Below are 21,687 nucleotides of genomic sequence, written 5' to 3'. Positions count from 1 at the left end.
TTATTTTATCATAATACGATCATTCTTGTATTAAAAAGAAAAGTAACACAGGTTCTTTTTAGAAAATTTATCACAAAGAGAATCCAATTGTCCAAATTATCTCCTGTTCTCCCAGTATTCTTTCCATTTCTTCCTTCTTTTGAGCCATGCCTGATACATCTGTATGACCATTTTAAGTGCCAGTGACACGGCCGTTTGAGTTTATTCTTAGTTAAGAAAGTTCAAAAGGACAAAAAAAAAATTCCAGCTCTGAGAATTTTCCTTTCCTCCCCCAACCCAGAATCCCTTTGCAGGGATCTGGAGAATCAAAGAAAAATCTCAATAATGTTATGAAGCAAGATCTATTTATAGTGAGAACCCTCACTGGGAAGGTGAATCTTGGACACTAACAACAGCAGGTTCACTTTTTGGAGTCTTACTCTGCCAAACACACGTGCAAAATACTTTGTACTATCTCACTAAATCCCGCGTGAGGAAGTAGGTGCTTTTTATTATTATCATCCCCATTTTACAGATGAAGAAACTAGGGCTCACTGAGGTCAAGAAACTGGCTCAGATCACGCAGCTATATACACCATGGGGGTGCCAGGATTTGACTCCTTGTTATTCTGACCCAACAACTTATACCCTTCTGCGCCACACCACATTGTCTCCCCCAAGAGTGAGGGGCAGTTACTTTACACCAGGTAACTGAGGCTGAAAGGGAATAAGGCAGAGATTTATTGATAAAATGATGATCGTATTACTAGCTTGTGGGAGAAAGCATATAAGCAGCAAATGAGAGGTTAAGGGCAAGGGCTTCCAAATCAAGACTGTCTGCATTCCTATCCCAGCCATGCTAGGTGGCCTTGGGTGAATGACTTAACTTCTCCTAACTTTAGTTTCTTTTTTTATATGATGTGGGAATAATAATAGCATTGACCAAGAAATTGTTCTGAGAATTAAAAGATTTAATGCACAGGAAATGCACAATCCAGTGCTTGATCCATGGTAAGTATGCAATTAAAACAATAGCTAACATTACTGAATCCTTGTTATCAGTGCCAGCCATTCCCGGTTGTGGTTGGGAGCCTAGAGTGCCAAGGCGGTTCATCAGGAAGAGCTGGGAAGAGACTGTTCACAGTGGGGTTTACAGGGCACAGAGGGCAAGTGGGGGTCACCAATGGGGTTGATGTTAGTTGTGCAGCCAGGTGATTTTACCCAGTGTGACCAACAGCATGGGCCCAGAGCAGACATAGCTAATTAGGATCGTGACTGGCCACAGGGGCTGAATTCTGCTGCTGCATTTAAGGGACAAGGTTTGTGGTGTTAGCAGAGAATAACATATTTCCCCCAAACAATCACTACCAATTGCCTGGTTTGGGTAAATGTGGTTTCCAGGGCAATTAATTACAGTGCCATTCGGCTGCTATCCAGATCACTGTCTTCCCCACTTCCATACCTGAGGCCAGCCAAGAACTCCATGACAGCATTGTAGTTGCCCATGTTCCAGCAGCATTTGGCCACATGCACCAAATAGGAGAAGACTTCTCGCTTCTCCTCCATGGAGCCCGCCGTGAGGATCAGCCACGTCACCCAAGAGCTCACCTGGAAAATGCAAAGAGGGGCATCCACTGAACCCATGTCCTGCAAACTCAATGAATGTTTTTTTCACAGGAAAACTTTTTTTTTTTTTAAGATTTTATTTATTTGAGAGAGAGAGAGAGAAAGACAGACAGAGAGAGAGACAGAGAGAGACCACAAGCAGGGGGACGAGTAGAGGAAGAAGCAGACTCCCCACTGGGTAAGGACTTGACTGAGCCGCCCAGGCGCCCCATCTTTTTTTCTTTTTTAAATCAGTTAAGTATTAGGAAATGCAGGCCCCCCGCTAAGGGTTCTGAGGTGAAGCTCTAGGCTCCATCACTGCTTTGTTATGGGATTCTGGGAAAATCCATATTTGTCATCTTCCATCTTTAAAATAAGGAGGCAGAAAGGCAATTCACAAAGCTCCCTCTTGATCTATAAAATTCGATGAGACTATAAGAAAATAAGGCCTAAGGATATTTATTTATTTCTTAAAAAAAAGATTTTATTTATTTATTTGACAGAGAGAGAGAGAGAGAGGGAGTACAAGCAGGGGGAGTTGCAGGGAGAGGGAGAAGCAGGCTCCCACAGAGCCCAATGAGGGGCTCAATTCCAGGACCCTGGGATCATGACCAGAGCCAAAGGCAGATGCTTACCTGACTGAGCCACCTAGGCGCCCCTAATATTGATTTAAATACATTTAAATATAGTTGACTATATTTAGTTATAAATATATATATTTAATTAATTAATATAATTTAATTATATTGATGGGTAGCAAGATTAAATGCAGTCAATACTCTCAATCCATCAGATAAAGGGTATTTATCCAGTAGTAAAATGCAGAATATCAAATTTAAAAAATGCAAAAATATACATATTTAAACTATCTCTCACAAATGCATTACCAATTATGCCCCTCACCTGACTAATATTAGAAGAACAAACACTTATACAGCACTTACTATGTGTCAGGTATTACTCCAAGTACTTTATGTATGTTAACTCACTTCTCACAACAATCCTAAGAGTCAGGGGTTATTATTATTCTCATTTTATAGATGAATAAACTGAAAGACAGAACACCTAAGAGATTTTCACCCAGAGCAGTAAAGCCTAAATTTGAAATTCAGTGTTTGACTCAGAGGAGTCACAATTAACTGCTCCCTAAATGCCTAGTGTGCGTACATAAGCTGTGGGAGGAACGTTATTGTAATGTCATTAGCTTTTTCTACTATACAGACTATACTATTTAATAATAACCTGCTACCAAGTCCCCCTTTGATGATATGCAGCACCCCTCCCCCCCATATTTTGCCTAATCTCTAAGGTTACTTTGCTGCTATTTATACTTTGGGGCTTGGACTCTAGTGGTCATTTAAGTCACCTGTTCCTTCCTGACTGATGTCTGGGTTGATAAACCCAGTTGTTAACAAACCAAAGCCTTGGTCTTGACCCCACATTGCCCAGGAATTGCACCGGTTCAGCAACAGTGCTGAAACCTGGGGTCAGCTCGTTTCCCTGGCCTGAGGGAGAGTGAGGCCTGAACACAGAGTTCATGGTCACCCATGGCATCTGCAGAAAAAACAAGTTTAAGGTCTATGGTATACTGCACCTCCTGCCCATCTCCCTCGATGGAATGACAGGAACGGATGGCACTGAGAGCTGGCAGCAACCACAGAGGGCAGTCCAGACCCATTTTTCCAGATTAAGAATCTATGGTTCAGGGGAGTAGTGATTTTCTGAGGTCCCAATTCTTGTTGATGTCAAAATAAGTACCTCCTGTGGAGTGCTCTTTTATCTGATAAGGAGTGACAGTTTCTTTTAAACTTGGTGCTGATTAGGTTTTTCTAAGCACTCCATTAAGAGTAGCACCTCTGAACACAGAGTTGGAATAAAAGGAGAAGATGCCAAGAAGAGTCCCGAAATACAATGAAAGCGATGAAAAAAGCAGAACCCCTTCCCTTGCCCTATGCAGAAACAACAGGGAAACAGGGGAGCACACACCTCTGCTCTCTACTTGCAACTTCAGGAGAACAGATCTGGAATCAGACTCCTAGGACCAGCCCTGGTGCAGATCACCCTACAAGGAATTCAGAGCCTCTTGGGAAGAAGATAACCTAAGAAAACCATTTGTTCTGATTTCCAGGGCTGTTTTGAGCATCCTGGTACCTTCTGGGAATTCCCAGAGCTGCCCACTCTCCTCCAGCGATGAGCAATCCTTTGCTCACTGTCTGCATGCCTTGTCCCCTCATCACCTGGTTACCCAGTTGAAAGTCATCTTGTGAAACCCTTGCTCTCTAGAGCAAGAAACTGTTGCGTCAGTAAAGATTGGTGTCTTTGGTGCTCTGGTGTGGTTCTTCCTTCTGTGTGATTTGCTTTTGATGAGCCCTAGCCTGCTGTGGGAAGCCATGAGCAAACATTTAGAATCATGAAATTACTGACTCCTTGAGCTAGAAATTCAAACCCATCTCCTTATGAATAAAAATGAATTCCCTAAAAGTTAAAACGGTTCCCCAACAGCCAGTGCATTAATTCTTGAGACCTCTGGCTATATTCTTCGTATGGCTTTAGTTCCTTTTTTAAAATTGAAATCCACAGCAAATCAGCAGCTCTGGAAAGTCATTGCTCTTTCAGGCTATTCTGAAATGGTGACTTACTAGTCTAGTGTCCTGATAGGATTAATTCGTCTTCTTCTGGACAGCCTGCTTTATGAGCAGGCACAGACCGCCACGTGGTTTGTGCCTCAGTCCTGATCATGCATCCAGATTTATTTCCTATCAGTCAAATCATTTTCCATATACTTTCCCACAATGCTAGGAAAAAAATAGCGATACGATATTTCACATGGAAACCTAATTTAAACCAGCAGTTCCATCTCTGTGTGTGAGTCCCCAGGGACTGGTTGTTGGGATTATGTAAGCACTGTTATCATAAACACACACAGACACACACACACACACACACACACACACACACACACAGACAGACACACACACACACACACACCCATCTGCTTACAGACATCAGGGATAATTTTTATTGTGGCCTAATGTATTCATGATTTCATGGGCATTAAGTGATCAGAATTTCATCACTAATTATGAAAAATAAATGTCACCAAAAAACCCCATGAGGATTTGGCAACGCTTGAAAAATGTGGTCCCAAAGCATAAACGGTGGTCATATTTACTAAGTGGAAAAAAGGATGGGTTGCCAATCCAGAAAGAACTTCAGGACATTGAATTCACACAGAAAAACACAAAAATCACATACATAGAAAGTACTATGACTCAAGCATAGTGAACACGTTGAAAGATTATTTTGTGTTAACTGAATGCTCAGCACAGAATAAAGACAGAATGTGGCCCCCAGCCCAGTCCCGTCAGAGTTCCTCCAGAGGCTCTGTGCTCCCCCCGAGGCCCAACGCCCAGCTCACACCTACAAGTCCTCCACAAATGCTCCTCTCCTGATGCTCCTCCCTCCTCCCTTGCCTGTATCAGACGCTGAGGCCTAGCCACACTGAACAGCCTGCTCTCCTCACATCAAACACCTAGTTGACATCACACACGCTCAGTTTGGAAGGAATGTTCTCGCTCCGTTCCTAATCATCTTTCCCTGGCCCCACCACGTCCTGCCCATGTCCTTGGTAAAGTCAAATCCTCACGTTGGCCACCAGGCCCCCATCCGTTCTCCAACCCCACCTCGTCTCTCACCTACTCTGCTTTTAGGGAGATGACCAAGGTCTTGTCTCATTTCAGGGGGCTTCTACAGGAAGATTTTCCCCCACGCATGACCTTGATTTAGCTAACTTCCTACTTATCCTTTAGGCAAAACTGCCCTCAGACTCTGCCATCAGGATCCCTGCCCCGGGCCCTAGGCTTTAGAAGGCCCATGTTGGGGTGGAGGAAAGTGTCTGCCCCGTGGTTGTGTGCCCACTTCCAGATCACTCATCCCTGTAGACCCAGGACCCCCAAATCCCCCATCTGAACAGTTCAAGCCCACTTCTGGGCCTGCAAGAGTCTTTCATCTGCACCAGTCTTCCTGTGGGTAGATCCTGACACTAGGCCTGAAGGCTGGCTGAGGGGCAGGGGGTGTGGTGTGTAGATGCAGTCTGAACTTGGGGTCTGAGGTGTCCGCACACAGGTATATACAAGCCAGCATGGAAAGAGCAGGTGGACAGGCCACAGGCTAGGGTTAGAGGCAGGGCTGCCTTTAGGAATCTGATGAAAAACATCACTTTCTTGAGGAGGCCTGCTCTGTGATGCCCCTGGTTCCCTGACACCAGACCTCCTGCACAATCAGCACCATGTTCCTCCAGAGTGCTCCCCAGCAGCAGTGCCTATGGCAAGTGCTCCATGAGACCCGGTGGAGGAGGCAACGTGAGCTCCTCCAGCAAGGCTGTTCGGATGGCTCACCTAGCACCTCACATCCAGCTTCTCCCTGTTTCTCCCTGACTTAATGCTGGACCTTGAGACTGAGCTCCCATCCGCACTGGGATTCTCCCTGCTGCAAGGACTTGCATCTGCTTTATTTTTATTCTATTTGTGCGCCTGACTCTTTCACATGGATCTGTTCTGTCTCTGCCGCTAGATCTTACGTCCTCAAGGACAGAGACCATCTTTCCCACATCTTCACTGTGGGGGTGCTCGGTGCCTCTGACCAACTGGCAGGCCACCCAGAGTCCCAGGAGGCCACTGGCAGAGAGGATTCTCAGCCTCCAATTGGTCAGGGATTATATTTGGGAAAAGGCCTGAACACTTCCTACTGCTGTTCCCAGGTCCAGAAAAAAGAGACGCATGTCTTCATGCCAAAAAGCTTTTTTTTTTTTTTTTTTTTTTTTTAATATGCTGAGCAATTTCCACAGAAAGATGATCCTTTAGAGTGGGTATCTGGTCACCTAACTCTAAGGGCTGGATGTGAATAGTAGGATCCGCAGAAGACAATGAAAACCTGGACAAAGCCACTCGAAAGTAGCCTATGTGCAGTGCCCAGTGACACCTGCCCTCCGCAGAGCTTTCCTAAGACAACCCCTGAACTGTGGGTGTGCAGGCAAGTACACCTGTCACCACACACACACACACACACACACACACACCCCTGCCCAGTCAGCACTCTACAACATGTGCAACACCAGCCTCAGCACTTCTAGTGGTAGCAGCAGGCTGTTTGTTCCAATGCAGATTCCAAGGTCTCACCCAGACTCTCTGAGCGGGGCCCAGGGATCTGCATTTTTAGAGAACTCCCCACAGATTCTTATGCACATTTAGGTTGAGAACTGTCCCAGGGGTTCAGCGTCCCTCTCTGCACCCCTGGTGCAGTCCAGCGTCACAGCTGAGGCGTCCGCTCCATACTACCAGTCCACTACTATGGATTGCCATCTCTGTAGCCTACCTGAACTGGGGCTGTCCCCGTGACCCACGTGGAAGCAGGGAGGAGCAGCCAGAGGGAACAGAGAGCACCGTGGAGACCATGGCACCAGGCCAAGTGGACCATGTTCACCCCCGCCTGCTGCTTCCTTGTGCCTGGTCCCAAGGCAGGCCACCCAGCTATCAGCCTCAATCTCCTCTTCAGTAAAATGGGAATGATAGCATGACCTCCTAAGAGGATGATAAGGATGAGACTGGAGACTGTATGCAAAGATGGAAGCCCGAGGCTCATTGTGTAGTTACAACCTCAGTAACTTGTTTACTGCTGGGACGGCTCCTGCCGCAAGAGTGCTGTTCCCTGAGTTGTGGAGGAGCTGAATTCCAGGAAGCAGAACACAGGAATCCTGGAGAAAGGAAGCTCTACATTCTTCTTCAAACCACAAGGAAGGAAGAAGCCCAAAGCTGGACCAGGAAGAATCTGTGATTGCCCTGAAAGGGCTTGTGCCCTGAGTACAAGCCTTTCCTAGAAGAAGAGTAACACATATTTCCTCTGCTCTGCAGCCTTCCCTGACTCCTTGTGAGGAATCAAATAGCCCTTTTTGCCTATACAGTCCAGTCCCATACATAGACATATATGTGTGTATACTTCATATATGTGTATGTGGGTATATTTCTAGTACTTTGTCCAAGACCAATCTTCCCAGTGGTGAGCAACTTAAAGCAGAGGCCATGACTTATCCATGCTGGGGACTCAGTGTTGAGGATGCAGAAGCCAGCAGGTGCTCAGACATCCTTCCGGATATGATGTGGCTCCAGGAGAGTCTCTTGAACTCCATGTCCTGCTTGGCATGTTTCCACCGGTAGCTCTCGGTTTAGGAGGGATGCAGAGGGGGAAAGAGAGGCCCCAAAGGTGGCTTCTGGAGAAGCCCTAAATACATCTTGGATTATACCCCCGCCCCTTCCCCTCACATTGTATCACAATTGTCTACAGAATGAATCTAAACCTTCTTTTTTGGGTCTTCAAGCCTGGCACCATCTGATCTAAATTTCCATCTTCAGCATTAATTCCCACTGTTGCCCGCCACTCACCTGTCTGATGTTTCAACCCTACTATGTTTTGTACCATTACCTATCCTCTGCCTGTTCTTATCTCTACACTATTGTCCTGTGTCCTTGGGGTGTGAATACATAGGGCATTTGGTTTGTTTGCTTTGGTTGTCCAATGTCTCTTAGTTGAAATCAGCTTTCTCCATCTTTATCTATATAGAATTCATGGAGCTGCTCCTCCTCTGACTTCAGGCCTGGTCTCAGTGATTTGTTCAAAGATGGGTATATGACTAAGCCAGGCCAACCAGAGCCCTACTTGATGGAGTTATTCCCTGAAACTATCAGGAAAAGAGACACAATCTTTTTGTTGGAATTGTAAACTGTAAAGACATGAGTCAGATGCCTTTGCCAGAGTATCAGGAGAGCTTACCTGAGAATGAAGATAATGCAAAAGAAAGATGAAGATAAGGGGGTGCCTGGGTGGTTCAGCTAGTTAAGTGCCTGACTCTTGGTTTCAGCTCGAGGTCCTGAGATGGAGCCCCAGGACAGGCTCAGTGTGAGTCTCTTGTCTCCCTCCCTCCGCCTCTCCCCTATCCCCCACTCACGTGCATTATGTGTGTGTGGATACTCTCTCAGATAAATAAATAAAATCTTAAAAAAAAAAAAAAACCCCGATGACGATAGATTCCTGAGGACCTTACATTCCTAGATCCAGCCATACCTGAAACCCCACGAAGAGTCCATATACATAAACTCCCAAATGCCCTTATTTTGTTTAAGCGGGTTTGAGTTGCTGCTAACTTGCAACTGGGGCAGGGAGAAGACTTGACAAATAAATCTAATGATGCTCCTTCTTTCAACAAATACTTACTGAGTTTATTGAGTATCTACTATGTCCCGTGTACCATGCCGGACACCAATAAACACGACAGACATGGCATCTGCTCTTGGGGAGGCTGGGCCTTGTGGGGGAAAATAGCATAAGTAAGTAATTAAAGAGTAGTATAGTGGATACTATGATTGGGAGATACAAGGCTAGCTTAACCCATTTCTATGCTACCATCTTTGGAAGTCCAGTCTTTTTACCATTCCTTGGTCCTTGCTGATCTCCCAAAGTATTTTATTCATATCTCTGTAATGGTGCTAATTCTTCCTATAAACAGTTACTCTATGCCTGTGCGTTTTTGCCAGGAACTATGCTAGGCATGGGGGCCAGAGGAGTTGGAGCAAGTATAGGAAAAGTAAGATAGCATGTTCTGTCTTGCAATTAAGTCTGTTGTATATATATACACGTCTCTAAACTGTCAGCTCCTAGTGCTCTGGCCATCCTTCTATTGTTTGCAGAATGTCTTCCCCACGGTTTGCAAAAAATGCTTATTCTCAGATTCATCAACTAAAAATTCCCTATATACTCAGAATTCTAGACTTCTTAGAATTGTTTACCTTTTTTTAAAAAATGTTTTTTCTTTATTTTGATTCCATTTAACTGACAGTTCATGCTAATAAATAGCATGTAAATATTCCCAATGTGAATATGGAAGTTTTGACAAGTGCTCAATTCCCCATGACATACTTAATTTAAACTACCTTTCTGTACAAAGAATAAATTCATTAAAAATTTTGAAAATGTTTTGCTGTTCCACTCTCTGTGACACCACATTCCTTTTTTTAAAATTGAGGTATAATTGACAGATAACATATTAGTTTCAAACAACATGATTCAACACTTGTTTATATTGAAAAATGATGGCTGCAATAAGTCTAGACATAGTTCCACAAATTTTTTTCTTGTGATGAGGACTGTTACGATCTACTCTCTCTGTAACTTTCAAATACACAATACAGTATTACTAGCTGTAATCACCATGCTGTACATCACATCTCCTTGACTTGATTATTTTGTAATTGGAGGTTTGTACCTTTGGACCCTCTTCACCCATTTTCCCCACCCAATAGCCCACACCTCTGGCAAACCACCAATTTGTTCTCTGTATATATGAGCTTGGTTTGTGGCACTTGTTGTTTTAATTCTACATCTAAGTGAGATCACAGGTATTTGTCTTTCCCTGTCTGACTTAGTTTCCTTAGCTCCATTCCCTCGGGTCCATCTCTGTTGTCACAAATGGAAAGACTTCATTCTTTTTTATGGCTATTTACTGTTTTATTTATTTATTTTTTTTAAGAAAAGTTATCTGTTATTTTTTTTTGACAGAGAGAGACACACAGTGAGAGAGGGAACACAAGCAGGACAAGTGGGAGAGGGAGAAGCAGGCTTCCCGCTCAGCAGGAAGCCTGATACTTGGCTCCATCCCAGGAACCTGGGATCCTGACCTGAGTGGAAGGCAGGAGCTTAACGACTGAGCTACCCAGGTGCCCCTGGCTACTTACTATTTTAAATGCAATGAGAGGAAACATTTGACTTCAATATGCAGATGCCATTTCTAGCTAAACGGGCTGCAGAGAACTGCCACGAGTCACGCAGGCTGCATTATCCTCTGCTTTCTTACCTTACTCCACTGAACAGTTCATCCATCCTGAAACCAATTATTACACGGTATTCAAGAGTGAGCCTCATTTCACCCGTATTCTCTCCTTTTGTATCTATTGATAAAAAGTATCAATAAAAAGTAAAAGCATCTATTGATAGTCCTAGAATAGGATCTTCGTTATTTCATTCCACTTTAATAATGGGATTGAAACCCATGGCCAGGAGTTTACATAAAAAGTCTTGATATAAATGAGCAGTTAGCTCCAAACTATCCTGATCCTACCGCAGGGCCATTTATGAACTGATTTCTTCTCCTCTTTGCATGATTTTAATAATTTAATAATAATACTTAAAATAATGATTTTAATAATAATACTTAAAGTTCTTAAAATCACTGCCGCTTTCGTGTAACGGGCATGTACTTGTGAGAGGGATGCTGCTTATCCTTTTTAATCCTCTCAGCCTTACATGCTGGTACAAATACTGCTCTCATTCTACAAATGAGGATGCTGAAGTTCTGAGTGGCTGACCTAGCTTGTCCAAGGTTACACAACCTGTAAACTAGGAACCAGCCATATCAAAAGCCTGTGACTTTAAGCTACCATGATTTACTACTCTCCATGTTCTCTTACGAGCATTAGACCAAAGAGTGAATTCATTATAGCTTTTTAAACTATATTATAGCCCTAAATACTACCCTGATCTAGTGAGTAAAGAAATGCCTTAGCAAAACTATCATGAGCTCAGCTCAAAGAAGGAACATCCCCTTTAGAAACAGAATGCTGGCATTCCGAAAGGTCATAGGGAAGGTGTTGCAAGCATGTGCCAATTGTCTACGCTATGTTCCTGTTCTGTCACCTGTCTAAAATTCCAAGTTTTTATGACATGCAGAATAGGACAGGGTCTCATGAATTACAGAGTCTGGAAGGGAGAAGGCCCATGAGATTCCATCCTTCAGCTCACTCATGGAAACAACTAGGTGTCCCAGAGTCAAGAGAGTTGGGAGATGCCCTCAAGAAACCTGCTCCCCAAACTGCAGCCACCACTGGGTTCCCGGGTCCCAGCAGCCTCTTCATGCTAGCTGAGAGGCAGGACCTTCAGCAAATATATCCTCATTAAGCAAATCTTTACGGAGGACTCTTCTACCCCCAAGGAGCTCACACATCACTGGGCACCGCTCTGGCCACTGGGGCATGCAGCGAGTAAGGCAGACTCCGTCCCTGCCCTCCCAGGAGATGGTGGCATCCTCACCACCTGGCATGATCCACTCCTTCCCATCCCAGCTGTGATTGGGCTCCCACTGGGGCTCCCCTTTACCTCTCCTCACAGACTCTCAACTGAACCATCAAGAGGCACTGAGAGGCCTGACCGCGTCATAGGCTGTCCTTTCCCTTTTGTTCCTTTTCTGACACCAGTGAAGAAATAATGCTATTAAATGCACTTATACGGTCTACTTAAATAGACTGCTTGAAGTGCTTAACGTACATTAATTTAATCCTACAACAAATCAACGAGTTATATGTCATCATCACCCCATTTTATAGATGAAATGGAAGCACAGGGAGGCATAGTCACTTGCACGGGTCACACAGCTACTAAGTTGTGGAGGTGGGATCCCAACCCAGGCAACCCAGCCCCAGAGACTTGCTCATAATATTGTCCTCTGTGGGCACAAGTCACTTCTTGGATGCTGGTGTTTCTTGGGGCTCTGTCCTTGGCTCTTCTTGGATCTCTTCTTAGGCTATATCCTCTTCCTTGATGAGTTCCTTCACTGACCAGCTTTTATCCACCCCCCCAGCTGCTATCTCTGAATATCTATCTATTGTTCTGTATATCCAAGAATTTTTTTTTATAGATTATTTATTTGAAAGAGATCACAAGTAGGCAGAAAAGCAGGCAGAGAGAGGAAGGGAAGCAGGTTCCCTGCTGAGCAGAGAGCCCGATGTGGGGCTCGATCCCAGGACCTTGGGATCATAACCTGAGCCGAAAGCAGAGGCTTTAACCCACTGAGCCACCCAGGCGCCCCCCTGTATATCCAAGAATTAACTGGGCATTTCGAGCTGGAGGGCCCAAAGGCTCTGTAAACCCACCCTGACCCAATCCTTAACTCCTCCAACACCTTCCATCCCCACATCCCACTGACTGCCAAGTAGCCCAGATGTCATCTCCTCCAGGAAGCCTTTCTTGAACCCTCCCATAGTTAATCCATCCTCTGCCCTAAGCTAACTTTATCACTGCATTGTGACCACTTTCCCTGGTTCCTGCCCCTGGAGTATGGGTTTCTTGAAAGCAGGTACTGATTGCTTTACTCATTTACTTCCCAGCACAGGGTCCAGCTCAAGTGGTAGGTGCTTAATGATCTCTTGTTCTGAGTTGTGTACAAGGCATAGCAGCTGCAGCAGCAGACTCCCTGTTGGTGCTGTTTTTCTCAGAAGAATGTCTGAGCACCCGAACGCCAGGGTATCTGGGGGCTGCAGTTGGGGAAGGGAGGCTGACAGCCCCACCCCGTCAGCTTGCTCTTCACCCAAGAAGCTCAAGAGGCCCATGCTGGGGATGGATAACCAGGGAGCCATGACATAGGTAATTTGGCCCATGACTAGAAGATTCCATTTTCCTTGAGATAAGTGGGCATCGGAGAGTAAGGGTAGTGGTGGCCTTTCCATCTGCTCTGGAATTGGCTGGGCCCATTCTCAGGTACCCCAGGTGATGGAGAGGGAGTGGCCTCCCCAGTTACTTAAGTCCCCTGGATGGGGAAGTCACTGTCCATAGGCCATCCTGCTTGGGGAAATCAGGGGAGTGAAGTCTGTCTTTCAGGGCCACTGAGCAAGTCCAGAGGTTCTAAGACATGCTGTGAATCCTGTGAATCCCTCTGGCCCCACGCAGGTAGACACTTGTCATAGGAAAGTAAACAGGAGCCCAGCAAGTCACTCTTTCACTCGTAGGGCCCAACAACATGGGTACTGACTGCAGTGAGGACGGTGAGACCAGAACAGTGGACTAATAATGAAGCCTACACTAATGATCAAGCAGGAAGGAGAGAATGGAAGGGAATAAAATGGTTTGCATGTGTTGGCGTATGTTCTCCTGAAGATAAATCTATGTGAAGAAAGAAAGGATGTTGGCATCCCACCAAGATCAGTTACATCCTGGCCAAGCTGGACACTGGTGCATATAATCGATCGTTAGGGAGGTAATTCAATCTGCTGTCTGTGCAGTACGGGGGAGCTTCTGTGAACAAAACTTGTTAGGGAATAAATTTGATGAAAACCAGAATTCTGTCTCTTTGACTTCCCTGTTCTGAGAGAGGGCGGGGGAGCAACAGGAGAGGACAGGATGGGAGTCGGAGAAATGCAGGATCTTTCTTAGCCCTGATTTTTACTAGTTCTATGACCTTGAGCACGTTTTCTAGCTTCCTTGAGACTCAACTGCTCATGCATACAATGGGAATAATAAATGTCCCATATCATAAGGGGTGTGGTGACGAACAAAAGAGATAATGTATGTCAAGGGCTCTCGTGCTTGGAGCAGAGCACATACTCCATAAATGTCAATATTAACAATTAAAAAAAATAAGCAATTTCTTTTTCAAGATATAGTCTTTGTGGAAACAGTGTTGGCCTTTTTTATTACAGTGCTGGCTTCCCTTCTCTGTTTAGCAGAGAGGAACTTCCTGAGGATTCAACCCTCAGAAAGAAGGAGACTTCAGTTCTTTTAAAAAGGACAGAAAGAGGAGGCAAGAGAAAAGGTGGAAATGAGGCAAGGGAAAAAATTTCAGAAAAAAACACATCAATAGAGCATCTAAGGAACATTGTTGGGGGAGTGGAAAACAAGGGGACGGGGCTGTGTGAGGAAGTGAGGATGCATGGGTATGGCTTGGTTCCAGTGGAAGTTCTTGGAAAAATAACAGTGAATCACAAATAGGTCCTAGAAGGGGGCCCTGAGAAGCTCGGGCCCTCTGTCCAGGAAACAGCGGGTACACAAGACACTTAGTTCAGATGGGTATTAAACAACAGCGGAGACGTTGGCCATGTCAGTATCTTTCTTACTTGGTGAAGAGGAGGTCATCTTTTCTACTCCCCCCCACCCCATTCCGAATAAAACTCAACAGAGCGGTATGTGAAAGGCAAAAAATCTAGGATGTTCAGCACGGGATAAAATTACTCCATGTGCCTCACCAAGCACATCATCTATAAAAATAAACAATGAATGTCCTGCTTCGATATCGTGTAACTGGCTGAAAGGTAATGGCCTGGGAGAGCAAAGCAAAGAACTTGAGAGTGACAGCTGAGAGCAGGGAAATTCAGCTCCGGAAGGCAGACAACTGCCAGGACAAGGCCTGGCTCCTGGGTTCCCAAGCTGCACTTGACACTTCATTTGTCTTGTTTGTTGACTGACATGCTTATTCCTGTGCCTGTCCCTTTGCAGCTTTAGATTTTGAAATCCTGGCTGCCGGACAGTTGATCTGCCAATTTTAAATTATTCCCACGTGTTCTGGATACAGTAGGTGCTTAATAAATATTCTAGCAGCAGTAGTTATCCTTTCTGCTCTGAAGACCCAGCTAGAGATAGGTCAATAATGATTGGGGGCAATGTTTCCTAAACTCTGTTCCAGGGACATGTTCTACCAGATGTTAAAGTCTTTTGTGAAGAAACTCTCTGGGACTATATCAGTTTGGGAAATGTTAGGATAAATTAAGATCTCTTCACTGCCAAGGATTTCTTGGAGCTTTAAATATACTAACGCACATAGTCAATCACCAAGAAGGAGCTAATATTTGGAGTTTCCCATATTCTTTTGACCACACAATTCTTCTTTTTTCCCCAAAGGAACACTCACATTTAGAAAGACCCTGGAATAGTGGCACTGGGTTCCTCCAAACTCCTTTATCCTGAAGTGAATAGAACCACAGGCTTATCCCCACTGGCAGTCCTGGAGACCACTCCTTGCATCTGTCCAACCTGAGAACACATTCTTTCATCTCTAGAAACTGCATGGTGTGATGGACCTTGCGAGGTAGAAATAGTCAGAAAGGGCAGCATAGGATTTTCTAACTGGAGTCATAAATTCGGAATCAGTATATCCTTGGAGGAATTCTAAAGCCAAGGCACAGGAAGATTTTTTCTTCTAATCCGAAATGAGATTAAGGCACACAGGCAACTCTGATTTCATAGCCAAGACTGTGATGAGGAAAGAGCTGAGCAGACACGTGGTTTTAGACATGTGAAATACATAACATGACAGCTAATAAATTAGAAGAGCTTAGAGGTTATTTGGCCCATTTCCCTTATTTTTTAGATGAAGAACCCCAAGAAGCAGAGGGGTTAGGTGACTTGTCCAAGGTCATCCAACCAGTCCGTGGCAGTGCCAGGGCTAGAAACCAGGTCTCCTAACCTCAGAACACCCTAGAGTCATGACCTGCTGGGTTCCCTTATCTCCGTGAAGAGGATCTGATGCACGGCCACCCCTCCCTGCTGCCTTCTGTCCAACCCTCCCTCCTTCCGTCCTACCCTCCATCTGTGGGGCCTCAGAGGCAGCCTCACTTGAGTGAAGAAGCTGGTGGTGAGGAAAAGCAAGCTGGCAGCTGCAGGAATTGTTAAAGACGCTGACTCAGGGGGCCTGAGGGAGGCAGCGGGTCGTCATCAGGCAAAACTCAAGGAACACAAGGGCGAAGAGTCAGGGTCATGAAACAAGAGTGGCTAGCACAGGGCCTGCCACATCCCAGCCCTCAGTAGCAGCCACATGTCTGAAGAATTTCAGACACACTGTGGCCTGAACTCTTTGCCTTCAAGTCGCACTCTGGCTGTGCCCTGCAGACCAGCTCCAGAAGGGGAAGGACCTAGGGGGCGTGGAGATCTGGGACAGAAGGAAAACGGGAGCAAGAACACAGAAAAGTCGGTGTGGCTGCTATTTGTCTTTACTGCGGATGGCAAGAGAGGTCAAAGGAAAAGCCAAGAGGCCTCCTCTGTTTCCTGGAGGAGAGGGGTATCGGCCGGAAGAGACTTTGCAGAAAAACCCTGGCAGGATCTGTTTTGGGAAAGGAGGAAGGCAGCTGCTCCTGATGGGTTGGGGACCTTGAGTCACAGCTTAAGGGCACAAACCCCAGGACAGGAGCTGCAGAAACTCAAAACACTGGATGTGGGGAAGTTGACATGAGCTTCAGACCAGCAGAAGAGGGGATTTATTTTGGAGGTGGTGGCCATGAGGCTGGCAGGACTTGGGATTTTGCTGAGGTGGCTGAAGTTAGAGCCTGCTCCTTGTCATCAGGAGAGTCAATGAAAGAAGTGTGGGAGTGTTGACAGCTTTTAAGGATGTGCTGACAGTCTCTATAAAAGTGAATGACCTGTCTGGGGTCTGGTAATTTAAGGGTTACTTGGCGCTATGGCAAGGTGAGGGGGGTGGGGGCAATACCGGCCTTGCTTTTCCTGTAAAGGGCTGAGCCTTCACTCCAGAAGGGTAAAAGCGTTCAGCTTCTGGTTCAAGAAATCTCTTTAGAGAAATATTTACTTGGAAAGCGCCTAGGATGTTGATGACAGACACTAAAAAGTAAAAAAAAAAAAAAAAAAAAAAAAAAAAGTGGCACATGTCATACCAAAAATCCGAAGCAAAGCAAACCAAAACAAGATCATGTTTTAGGGATACTGACTGGACAAATACTCTTTACTAGATGCAGTGGGGTCAGCCTGAGCCTGTGTTGGAGGTCGGATGTGCTGTTTTCAAGTCTTGGCTCTAATATTTACTAACCAGGTGGTACCGGGCCAATTACTTAGTCTCTCTTCTCCTGTACCTTCAGTTTGAAACAGGCCTACCAGCAACACCTACCTTACAGAATTGCAGGATTAAAGGAGATACAGGAGATAAGTGCTTTGTACATTTATAAGCCCAGTGAAAAGGCTAGCCAAGTTTTACTAAAGTTAATGAGCACATATCCAATGATTTGGTTTTATGAGGTTACTTACATTCAATGTGGTATTTCTTTGAAAGTAAAAATTACAGGGCGCCTGGGTGGTTCAGTGGGTTTGGCCTCTGCCTTCGGCTCAAGTCACGATCCCAGCATCCTGGGATCGAGTCCCACATCGGGCTCTTTGCTCAGTGGGGAGCCTGCTTCCCCTACCCCGCTCTATCTGTCTCTCTGCCTACTTGTGATCTCTCTCTCTGTCAAATAAATAAATAAAATCTTTAAAAAAAAAGATAGTAGAAATTACAACTTTTTAAAATGTCTTATGTTTCCCTGGCTGCTCCACTCTCCACCCCTCCCTGGCCTCTGCTCCATTGTAGGACGAGGGAGCATCGTGTCTTAGACTCATGCACAGAATGTACCTACAACACACCCAGCCTCACTTTTTAAATTCTGTGTTTTTATATCTTTCCTGAAATTCTGCAGGCAGAGAAGAAATTAACTGAAGAAGATGATTTTTATGTCCACAGATAAATTGGCAGATGCTATTAAGAGAGTAAAAGCATATTTTGCTATGAATTGATGAGAAGTCAGTATATAATATAAAACCAAGAATATCTGAAAATGAGATATTTTCACATATGGGTAACTAAAAGATTTCTTTCTATTTTCTCCTAATTGTCTAAGTGCTAGAAAACATAGTCAGAAACTTGAATAGTTTACTCAAATATTTTTCTGAAACCAAAAAATTGGTATGCATATACTTTTAAAAACTCTAAATGAATAGATTTCTGTTAAATACATTAACATCTATAGTATACAAACTCCTAAAAGTTTCCTAAAAATGCTGGACATGTTTCATTATTTTAATGATAAAACCCAGATGTCTTGTTTTACATGCCCTAGAAGAAAAGAAACACACAACCTTACAAAGAACTCTCACCATTTTAAATCTGATTAAACTCTATGCCAAAGAAGGACTGGAAAGAGTATGATGTTTGTACAAACAATCTTTTAAAAAGTATTTTTCAAAGCCACTTAAATGTTCTGGAAAACTCCTGAAATGTGAACCAGCAATATTTATTTACATTCCACCCCTGCATTGGAATATTAGTTTGGGGTCATGTCTCGGTGCTTGGAGGCATCCTGGTGATTATTAGCTTGATTCTCCAACCTGTGTTTTGAGGTCCATGAGGAATAAACCCCATTTTGGTCACTTACACATGTGACACCATCCTTCAGAGTCCCGTGGTTCATGTGGCTCCATAGCAGAACCACCCTCGAGAGTTCCTTAAAAGTATCCAATGGTGGACTTCACCACTTAGCATCAGTGTGTGGGGCTGGGAGGTAGGAACCTGTCCTTTTAGACAGTTTTCCTAAGTGATTCTGATGAAGCTTAAGAACTGCTGATCAAGGGTCCTGGCCATTCTCAAACTTAAATGTACAAAGAAGGCACTGGGGATTTTGTTAACATGGAGGTCCTGATTCAGTAGGTGTGGGGAGTGGGTGCAGGGGGTGGGGGTAGTAATCTGCATTTCTAACAAGCTCCCAGATGCTGCTGATGCTGCTGGTCTGGGGAAAGACACATGCATTCTGTATTTGTGTGTGTGTGTGTGTGTGTGTGTGTGTGTGAAAGAGAGAGAGAGAGAAAGATCTTTTAATGGTAGAAGGATAACAAGTACCCAGTAAAATAATATAGAACAATTAGTGAATCACCTATAGCTACATATATCCCAAGAATCTTAATTTTCAACTGCCTGTAGCATGTCACACCGACCTCCTTACTGTTTCTCAAATGTGCTAGGTATGTGTTCTACTGCCACCCTATCTCCCCAGGGCATTTGCACTTACCGTTCCCTCTGCCTGGATTACTCTTCCTGCATATGTCCACAAAACCCATTCCCTCAACCCCTTCTGGTCTTTACTCAGACACTAGGGTCCCAGTGAGCCTTCCCTCACCACCCTACTTAAGCGTACAATAGCCACCCCTCCCCAACACTTCCCATCCCTCTTCCCTGCTTTATTTTCTCCCTTTCACTTATCATTCCATACTTTTAACTAATTTTTCTTATTATCTGTCTCCACCTATCCAGAATGTAACCCCTGTCAGTAGAGAATTTTGTTTTTTCACTGCAGGATCTCCAAAGCTTGGAACAGTACCTGGTACTCGAGCAGTATTTCTGGGGGAATGACTGAATGAACAATTGAATGATATTCCAAAAGTGGCCCCAGGAAGCAAATGAACTTGCCAGCAGAGTGATAACAGGAGGAAGGGCTCATTCCCAGTTACAATGGATCAGAAGAGGCACTCCTGGCCACCCGCCTCTGACCTAGAACTCTGGTTGACAGATAAACTCATTTAGGAATCTTGGGGATACATTTTGGGGCTGCTTATCCTGGAAAGGGGCCTTCAGAGGCTGCCCTACTCACAACAAAGTGTTTTAAAGAAACCACAGTACATTTGTTTCTTATTCGAGGCGGCCAGCTGGCAACTTTGTTTCCAGACTCTCACCGGCTGGTGCTTGCTTCCATTTCTCTTTATTATTTTATCATTCAACAAATATTTGCAGAGCAATATCTAAGTGACAGGACCACACTAGGTCTTCGTGTGTTAAACAGACCTTTTCAAATATACTTGTGTGCAACTGTACTTTGTTTTCACTCTCTCTCCCTCCCTCCTTTCCCTCTCCCTAAGGTCCCTGGTATCATCTCTATTATTCTGAGCAACACATATTTGTTGAAAAAAAAAATCCAGTAATACAGCACTCCATACAGTAGAAAATGAAATTCCATCCCTCCATCCCTCACTATGGATGATTGCAGTAGTAAGTTTCTTGGCCCTCCCTGCAGGTGGATAGCCCCAGATTGCCTGGGGAATAGAAAGGTGGTGCAAGTAGAGTAGTCACAAACCTGAAATACTTTTATAGATGAAGGGACTTGCCAAGAATCTCCATTTTCAACTATCTTTAGCCTATCACACTTGTCAAAAGCTTGGCTGAGGCATGAGGTATTTGAGAAAGACATCCTAAGGGTCATAACAGGCATTCATTCCTTCGATTTTCTAAGCTCGTCCTGTGCCAAGTAAGACCTTTGGTGAGCAACACACCTGAACCAGATTTTCTTAGCGGTCTACATGGATATCTTTAGAGAGCTATGCTTTTTCATGATGCCCTTTTATTGAGTGTCCATATAAAATATGTCCAGAGAATGGCTGTTTCAATGTTTCTGTCCTGTAAGCTGCTCTTAAAGACTATCCATTGTCTATAGGACACAGAAAACAATTCCTCCCAGGGTTGAGCTTGGATTTTCTGACAATCTGGTATGTGCTGCTTTTTTTCCTTCCTTCATCTTCTTTCTTCTGTTCCTTCCACTCCACACTCTACTTTTTCAGATAATAAGAAGAATATAACCCATCACATCTCTCTTTTTGTCTAGGCTAACTGGAAGCTCTGACCAAATTTTCATTGATGGCATCAGTTATTTCTGGCCTAGGCATACTTTTTTTTTTTTTTAACATAAAATGTATTATTTGCCACAGGGGTACAGGTCTGTGATTCATCAGGCTTACACATTTCATAGCACTCACCATAGCACATACTCTCCCCAATGTCCATAAACTAGCCATCCTACCCTACCCTCCAACCCCCCAGCAACCCTCAGTTTGTTTCCTGAGATTAAGAGTCTTTTATGGTTTGTCTCCCTTCCGATTCCATCTTGTTTCATTTTTTTCCCTCCCTATGCCCCATGATCCCCTGTCCTGCCTCTCAAATTCCTTATATCAGAGAGATCATACAATAATTATGTTTCTCTGATTGACTTATTTTGTTTAACATAATACCCTCTAGTTCTATCCACATCGTTGCTAATGGCAAGAGTTTGTTTCTTTTGATGGCTGCATAGTATTCCAGTGTATGTGTGTATATATATATCACATCTTCTTTATCCATTCATCTGTTGATGGACATCTAGGTTCTTTCCATAGTTTGGTTATTGTGGACATTGCTCCTATAAACATTCAGTGCATGTGCCTCTTTGGATCACTACATTTGTATCTTTAGGGTAACTAACCAGTAGTATGATTGCTGGGTCATAGAGTAGCCCTATTTTCAACTTGTTGAAGAACCACCATACTGTTTTCCAGGATGGCTACACCAGCTTGCATTCCCACCAGTAGTGTAGGAGGGTTCCCCTTTTTCCACACCCTTGGCAACATCTGTCCTTTCCTGACCTGACTTGTTAATTGTAGCCATTCTGACCGGCGTGAGGTGGTATCTCATTGTGGTTTTGATTTGTATTTCCCTGATGCTGAGTGATGTGGAGCATT

General features: G+C 44.4%; 1 protein-coding gene across 6 annotated transcripts in view; it reads right to left on the bottom strand.

Annotated features, from left to right (window-relative positions):
* Positions 1 to 21,687, bottom strand: part of PLCE1 (phospholipase C epsilon 1) — a 325,782-nt gene that overhangs the window by 90,295 nt on the left and 213,800 nt on the right. For all 6 annotated transcript variants that reach the window (XM_032313903.1, XM_032313905.1, XM_032313904.1 and 3 more), the window contains one exon: positions 1,442 to 1,587. In XM_032313903.1, the coding sequence (XP_032169794.1) occupies positions 1,442 to 1,587 (146 nt within the window). The remainder of the gene's footprint in view (positions 1 to 1,441; positions 1,588 to 21,687) is intronic.

This window comes from Mustela erminea, chromosome 14 (assembly GCF_009829155.1).
Source record: "Mustela erminea isolate mMusErm1 chromosome 14, mMusErm1.Pri, whole genome shotgun sequence".
Taxonomy (NCBI): Eukaryota; Metazoa; Chordata; class Mammalia; order Carnivora; family Mustelidae; genus Mustela; species Mustela erminea.
Note: the sequence above shows the minus strand (reverse complement) of the source record. Positions and strands in the feature narration are given on the sequence as shown.